The sequence below is a fragment of the Anneissia japonica genome, unplaced genomic scaffold, assembly GCF_011630105.1.
Source record: "Anneissia japonica isolate Jap-2015-1 unplaced genomic scaffold, ASM1163010v1 scaffold3461_len54062_cov155, whole genome shotgun sequence".
In the NCBI taxonomy this organism is placed as follows: Eukaryota; Metazoa; Echinodermata; class Crinoidea; order Comatulida; family Comatulidae; genus Anneissia; species Anneissia japonica.
In genome coordinates this window covers 8,759-17,304 of record NW_022701361.1, presented here as the reverse complement: position 1 = coordinate 17,304, position 8,546 = coordinate 8,759, and the positions used below count along the sequence as shown (strand labels likewise).

Below are 8,546 nucleotides of genomic sequence, written 5' to 3'. Positions count from 1 at the left end.
GAAAAAAAAAAAACACCTATAAGCTATTAACATTATTAGCAGGGTCATTTAAAACATGTGTTCGTTTTTCCCATGCATCTTTTAGATATTCTTTAATACAAGTATCAAAAATTAAGCCAAGAGTCGAATTTGTTGAGAAAAGATCATCAAGCAAGTAATGAATTTTTAGATGTGGTGAACCATTGGAGAAATTTTCCCAATATTCATGTAAATTATTTTTAAATAGAGCAATTTTAATTTCATGGAAGGTATTAGCCCTAATATTATTAAATTGTGGGCATTCTAATAGAAAGTGCTCTATATTTTCAACAGAGTTACAGTTACATAATTTGCAAAAACCTGTGCACCCATCATACCATGTACTTTTCCTACCTTCTAAAGCTAAACAATTAGACCTTGCTTTAAACTTAAGGCTGATTAAGTTTTGAGTACAAAACTCAACGATAAATTCCAAGCGTTAACTTCGTTGAGCAGTTTCCGTTGAGCAGAGCACGAAAGTCCCAATCGAATACGGCCGATGAATTCTGGAATTTCCCGTTATACTGGCCCTCTATGTCAGATTGTATGGAATAGTTTCATGTGAAGACGTCTGAGACGTAACATCGGGAACATTCCGATTGTATACAGTAACAATGATTCCTAAATTTTATATTGTTGAACAAAACTAGACGGGAAATGTCAACAAGTCTGTAGAATGGCGGCCATTTTGAAAAATAAAAAATAAAAAAGGCCGCTTCCTCAATTTAAAAAAAAAGCCGGACGTGAAACATGTTTTTTTTTTACTTGGCCTTAGTTGGACCAGTAGACAGCCAATCATTTTGACACCTGACTCGATCGTAGGTGACGGGGATTAAATGGCGGCAGGGAAACGGTGTGATCGTGGTTCTGTTTGTGCTTATGGTCTCTATATAGGCCTATGCGCAAGGCTGTCCAATTAAATTTCAGAGAGTACCTTAAACATTTTTGTATATAATCAAAATATATCTCTTAAATTCGAGAGAGACGGAAGGGGAGGGGAGCGCCAGAGGCGGCGCTTCAATAAAACACGTGCATCCCTATAAACTCTTCACACTAAAAATAGCTGATCAAAATTTAGCTAAAGTTTTAAAAATCATCTATCACCTTATTTTGACAACAACAATAATAATAATAATAATTATGGATTTATATAGCGCCTCACGTGCACCCTTTATACTTAAAAATCGGTCTCTTGCTTAAATTTCGTCCCCTTGTCTTAGAACTTCATAAATTTCTAACTAAACAGGGGTACCAAGCTATTTTTCTAGCAAAAACACTAGTTAATATGCCCACAGGAAGATGTCAAAGAAGATGCGTTGCGTATGGCTGTGCAAAGGCTAGTGTGTTTGTCATCTCAAATTAACACAAGCACTCCCTCGTTAGTTGCCATGTCTACATCATCGAAAATACAGTAGTGCAATATTTTACGAATGCCCGCATAGGAACCTTGGCCCTCGCAGAGGTCTGGTTTAAAAATAATTTTGAACAAATTAGGGTCGGCTCGGCCCCACTTGAATCTGCCACTGATTATTACGATGTCATTGCGAGACTGCGTCAACGTAACACTGGAGTTTGTAAACTTTTGGTAGGCTCATGCATCATATCCATGTTAAAGGCTGAAATTAAGAAAAACAGTAATCCTATGTATAGATAATATTAAACACTATATACGTACGGGCCATGATTGATAATAATATACAAAAAGAATAAATCGTTTATAGTAGAAACTGTGCACTTTTGAGTTTGTAAAAATATTGGCCTAATAAGGATACATGCTTCCAATTTTAACAGCCTCTGATAGTCGTTGCACCCATTAGAAATGTGAACAGACAAAATTCATGAGTCATGCGTAATTGTTATTCTTTCCATTCACTTTTAAATAGTGGGATTTTAATTATAGAAGATTGGTGAAAAGTGGGGGGGGGAACAATCGACGCCCATGCCCATGCATGCTGGGGATACTAGGAGGTTCAAAACCACCCTGAATCTGCCACTGGAATAAATGAATATCTAGTGGATAACTAGTTTTAAGTACTGTATTAACTTGCTATCATGGCTTGCAAATGTACAGTATTACTGACAAGCATTTTTGATGGCTTTTAAAACCCATGTCAAAACACAGGATGAAGGGCATCCTTCAATGGTGGGCTGAATGCCTTGAAAAATCACCATTTGTTTACTGACTTCTTCACCATCTTAATTGTTCAAAACTGTTTCATTACTTGTATGTGTGTGTGTGTGTGTGTGTCAGATTAACAATGAAAAAAAAAACTGTGGCCAAATTTTAAAAATTTCCAAAATAATCATCAATTGTTCAATGGTTGTGTACTTGAAATGCGAATATAACATCTGTCTTGATGCACTTTCTTGACCACAAGAAAGAAAAAAAAAACAATAAAAGGTTGATGGAAAAGAATAACAACACAAAAGGCAACTTTGAAAAGAACAGAATACACATGACAGTAATGATTATATATTTATTCACCACAGACAAAAATAATCTGTGATTTTGTATCTATGTATACAATTTGAAAATTGGCAAGACTTTTGAATATAAACTGGAGTTTGTTTTACCCACCATATTATTTATAATATTCTGCACCAAAAAATAAAAAATAAAACTATTCAAAATGATAAAATTAATTTAACTAAATATGGTTTATTAATGGTAGACAAGACTACCAATGAAAAAGAAGAAAAGCCTTAGGCTTGAAACCAAATCTACTAAGTATATTAGCAACTTAAACATAAAGCTACTGTATGCCTATCAGGAACTCTAAATCTACTAAAAGAGCGGTCAGGAAACTATGGGTCGTTTTTTGGTGGGTCGTATCATAAGATACACAAATTAATGTGTTGTCTCAATTTTGGTGGATTGCTTTATCAAGATCGCAACACAAATGCTTAGGTACCATATAGATATGATTTTTTATTTGAAAAATACAAACATAGCATAAAACCTCTAATAGAAGCCCTGGACTTCCTTGTTTTTTTGCAACCTTTGATTTCTGAGATGGGCTTCTTTTTGAGGCTACTTTTGGAAAGTAAAGGAGATGGGGGGGGGGGCTTCTTTTCAAAAAGAATGCTTTAAATTTTGGGAATTACTATTTAAAACAATAAATACGGCCACTGTAACATCAGTCTGTATCATGGAGTGTATTAACCAGCATTAAATCACCTAACTGTATAAACCAAGCATTTTTAATTTGTTTATTATTGTTTCTTTGAAATTCACGTACAGTAAAGATGGAGGCTTCAATTAAGCCCATTGGGCTTCTATTCAAGGTTTTGTGATGTGAGTTAACACTATCTCGATGCATAGTCCAAAAACGTTCCCTGGCCGCTGTACTAAAACATTTTGCTATGAGATCATTATACTACGAGAAAAGAATACCAGATGGTATAGCACACCTTATTGGTGGATTTGTATGATGGACTGGGTGTAGGTCTGTACGTAGTGACGGATCTAGCAATTCGAAATATAAAGGGCCTGCCTAAGGAGGGAATTTCGCAGCCCCACTAAAACATTTCGCTATGAGATCATTATACTACGAGAACAGAATACCAGACGGTATAGCACAACTTATTGGTGGATTTGTATGATGGACTGGGTGTATGTCTCTATGTAGTGACGGATCTAGCAATTCGAAATATAAAGGGCCTAAGGAGGGAAATTAAACTAGTTTTTATACAATATTTAACTATTACACACCAAATATAAACAGTCCCTCCCTCATCGATAAAAACAAAAGCAAAATAATCTATTGCTCTGATTAAAAAAAAAACCCACCCTCCCTCATCAATATATTGAATAATAACGATCAAATCAATGAAATTATGCATAAATCGTAGTATTTTTGGGGAAGGGGGTGAGGGTGGCCTGTGAAATCGGGTGAAAATTATATTCGATCGGGAGAACTGGAGATTTGTTTAAATATCGGGTGTCACCCAACAGGATCGGGTGAGTTGGCAAGTCTGTGAGAATCCTCATCAACGCTATCATCTTCCTTCTTGGAAGTTCTTGTTGTCATCTTCCTTACAACGATGTTAGTTGTAGTCACCTTTAGCTCAGCTGGGCTCTCCTGGATAAAAAAAAAAACAAAAACAAACGTTTATCACCGTGAATGACATAATATATTTTGAATTAGATTATGTCAGTTGATAGGAATTTTGCTCTATAAGGACATAACATTAATGTATAAACTAGTCTGATTGTTATATATGTAAGTGGTATTATTATACTGTATTTCATTTGTATTGGATCATACAAAATTAATAGAAAAATAAACATTTGAAGTTGTAATAATTAAGTTTTGTTATTTACATCTCATTCAATTATAAAATCTAGCATTGCTGTTTTATTACATACATATATGAAAGACCCAACAGGTTCAACAATGGCGACCATGGGTAGTGAATCATGCCTCAAAATTAGGTTACTGGGTCATGGCCCAAATGTTCCTTGCACTGTACTAAAACATTTTGCTATGAAATAATCATACTACAAGAAAAGAATAATAGTGTAAATTTTGTGGTGATTCTTATTCTCTCAGACTTAAATTTGATAATTATTTTCAGTTCTTAGTTTTTTGTATAATCTTGAAAAATTTAGGGGGGTCATTAATGTTCTTGAGTACTTTGTATATAAGCATGCGTTTAAAAATTATTATACACATGACAGAATCATTAAAATCATCAACGCTATATCATCTTCCTTCTTAGAAATTCTTGTCATCTTTCTTACTACGACGCTGGTAGTAGTTACCTTTTTAGTTTCCTCAGCTGGACTCTCCTGGATAAAAAAAAAAAATTTATCACCTTGAATAGGATTCTATATTTTGAATTAGATTATGTCAGTTATAGACCTTATGCTCGATAAGGGCATATAATTAATTCATAAACTAGTCTTATTTTTTTATATATACATAGAGCCTAAGTGATATTTTTTATACTGTATTTCATTTGTATTGTGACTTACTGTTTCAATCTACCCGTATTTCAATGCCGCCTCCTTATTGATTTCCACTAAGCCACTAATAATAACAATGATAACAATACCTTGTTAAAACTTCTGTTAATGAACTACATTTGATATCTTACAACACATGTTCCTATATAATTGAGCACTGTGTTTTTTGATATATACATTATTTGTGTTCCCAGAGATGCAACAAAAACTTGATTTCATATTATTTCCTATGGTTTACCAGATGGTTACCAACCGTCTTGCATCGTGCAGGACAGTCCCGCATTTCAAAGTGATTTTGGATGAAACACGCATTTTGCAGAAACACATGCGTGATCCTAAATTTGTCACGCATTTAACAGAAGTCTATGCATGATAATGAATTATCACAAATTCAGTGCTCAAAATAAACAGGCCTACATTGAAACCCAAATTGGCTTTATTAATAATATTTTTGCATATGTACCTGTATTATCAACAAAAACTCCCTGAAATCATTTTAAAACAACTTAAAAATGCTCAGATCGTCAGAGCGGTGGGGGTGGTACTTGGTATGATTTCCTATACAGTATATTTGATTATCGTACTGAAACACATGTGGAACCTCAATGTTATATAGGCCTGAAATATTTTTATTTAATTTTGAATTGTTTTTTTAAAAGGTTCTTGAGATTTTACAAACAGTTTCATTGTTCAAGTGTATGCAGAAAGTCAGCCTGAATATGCTTTATGAATTTTAGGTGTTTTTTTTTTTTAATAAGCATACCAAGAGACATGTAAGTTTCAATACCTTGTATGTTAAAGGAAAAAATGTAATGTATTACTTATTTTGTTTGAACTTACCAATCTGCTGCAATCGCATTCAAACTTAGAAGATTTCCTGGATTACTTGGTGCTAGGTAATCCTCTGAAGCCTACAGAGAAGACATAACATTTGTTACTAAGATTATAAACACATAATCCGTCTTGTCACATTAAAGAGGAAAATATAAAAAAAAAAAAATCTTTGCAAAAACAAGCATTCATTGTTAAAGCTACATTACATTTATTTTTAACATTTTAATCTGTTCAACATTTTAACGCTAACTTTTTCAAATGTATTGGTGGTTTAAAATCTGTTTTATTTTCATAGTATTTATAGTATTACATTTTTGTCGATTTTAGCAAGTTAGTATGACCTCTTGACCTTGCTAGTCATCAAGAGGCTGGAAACCATATTGTTTTGTTTCTGATATTCTCAGCCTATCTGCTATTGAATGCCGATAGAAAATATTTAAATTGTGAAGAAATTAAAATAAATTGTAATTACCATAAATTCCCAAAGCATTTTCCCCGTTTTTTGTGCCTCATCATGTCTTTCAGACTTATTTGCAATGTCCTCACTATCAGTCAGATTCTCAGTGAGGACACTGATTTCTTCAAAGGACTCTTCACTGTCCTCATGCTCACTCTCAGTGAGGAGACTGATTTCTTCAAAGGACTCCTCACTGTCCTCATGCTCACTCTCAGTGAGGAGACTGATTTCTTCAAAGGACTCCTCACTGTCCTCATGCTCACTCTCAGTGAGGAGACTAATTTCCTCAAAAGTCAAATGTTCTGATTGCCTGTTTAAAAATTAAAATGTTTCGATAATTAGCATTTTACTGTTTTTTTATGTGTATATAAAAATGGTTTTTTTTTATATGGTGGTTGCTCTTTTCTTACAAACTGCACAAAAAGTACAAAGAATACTAGTAGACGAGAAGCATATACTCTTGAAAAATGTATTTTTAGTTAATTATACAGGGTGAAACAGTAAAACAAGAGCTATATAATGGTAAAAAATCATTTAAATCCAACATTTCCTTATAAAGTTACAAGCATTTAAACATATAGCTGTTTAAATAACAATATTTGAGAAGTCAGCCTTCAAAGTATATGATTTCAGGTATTTCTCATACAGAAACCATCACCAAATTGTTAAAAATTGTTGTTTTGACATTGAAAATGGGGAAAATAGCATCATAGGCTAGCATGATGTATAAATATATAAAGGTTAGTTTAGTGTACTAAAATATATTCTTAAAAATTTGACATTCAAGCATGTTTTGCCCATTATCTCTGAAACCCGATTTGCGAGGAGTAACTCATGGTTTGGCTTGTCTTTGAAACATATAGAAATGGAAATTTCAGTACCTTGGGTACACAATCAGAATGATTAAGATTTAAAGAAATATTTTGGAAGGAAAAGTCGGAGAAAAGGAGACCAGAAAGATGAATTAGGCAGACAAGCCACCACATGAGTCAATAAGTAATTCACTTTTTTCCTGTATTTTGATTATTAATATTATTAAAATCCCTACAAACTTGTGAAAATTTCAAAAAATTTGTTAAATTTGTTCTAACGTTTATTCTTGACCTTATTTCCCATGATAAAATATGAGGCATATTGTGGCAAAATGGCTAAGTTGTAGCAAAAATAATTGAAATTCAAGTTATTGGTATTTTCAGACACCTGAGTATGTGATTTTTAAAATGAGGGGTCATTCATTCAAATTGGACACAAGCCTAAGTTATTGGAAAGTGAAAGTACAGTACTCTTAGAATCAAGATAAACATGATTTTGAGTAATTGCCTTTCAAAGTTATTTGTGCATACATTGTATAATAGAATGAACTATCAAAATAACATTAAATAAACAATTTGTTGACCATTTCCAGACCTAATACTTTGGTACATGTTTAATAAGACATTAAACTGTTGATCTATAGTGAAAAACAAATTTGGATTTTAGGCAATTTTTGAGCTCCCATATTTTATAGCTCATTTACTCAATACTGGCCTGTGCGACAACTTAACCATTTTGCCATGACATGCCTCATATAGCTTGTAATAAACCCGGCTATCCTTAAAACGTGGAGGAATAACTTTAAACCAAATGAGTACCATAAAGTTCAATTAATTAATGTTTGTAACAACCACCATTATTATATACACACAGGCTTGTAGTTAAACCATATAAATAAGTATTATTGTCATAAAAACATGTTTTTAATTGTAAAAATATACTAAAACTGGACACTACAATATTGCCCTCTTTATACGGATTGAATAAAAAGTACATGTTAATAAAACAGGACACAAAGTTTATTTAAAAAAATTCTACTCTAGTATTAGGACTAAGTTCACATTCAAATACCAAATTATAAAAATATATGCATCCCCCCTAACTACAAATCGGTGTTAAATATTCGCTATTTATTATAAGGTGACAAAAGGGCCTAGGTGGTAACGGGCCTAGGGTGCCAATGAGTGTTAAATGTCTTTGTTGGGTTTGTAAAGGACGCTATATGATCGTCGTACCCAGTTTAGAATGTTTTTTTTTTCCAGCGGAGACTACACATAACAGCATTCCTCTTGTTTTCTGCAATTGCAATTTTTATTCTTAGGTTGTTCTGTTTGTTTTGTTGTGTCTGCTGATGGTTTTTTGAAGGTTACCCATCCAACTGTGACTGGTTTTTATTGTATTGTGGTTGATTAGTTTGTGCATGGTTCAGTGGGAATACATAACCATAGACTTTTC

General features: G+C 33.2%; 1 protein-coding gene across 1 annotated transcript in view; it reads right to left on the bottom strand.

Annotated features, from left to right (window-relative positions):
* Positions 1-4,995: 4,995 nt before the first annotated feature.
* The window catches only part of LOC117103536, a 4,051-nt gene continuing 500 nt past the window's right edge, over positions 4,996-8,546 (bottom strand). The window contains exons 2-4 of the mRNA XM_033244106.1: positions 6,294-6,588; positions 5,828-5,898; positions 4,996-5,051 (exon numbers count right to left, since the gene is read on the bottom strand). Coding sequence (XP_033099997.1) covers positions 5,006-5,051; positions 5,828-5,898; positions 6,294-6,588 — 412 coding nt within the window. The 3' untranslated portion in view covers positions 4,996-5,005. The remainder of the gene's footprint in view (positions 5,052-5,827; positions 5,899-6,293; positions 6,589-8,546) is intronic.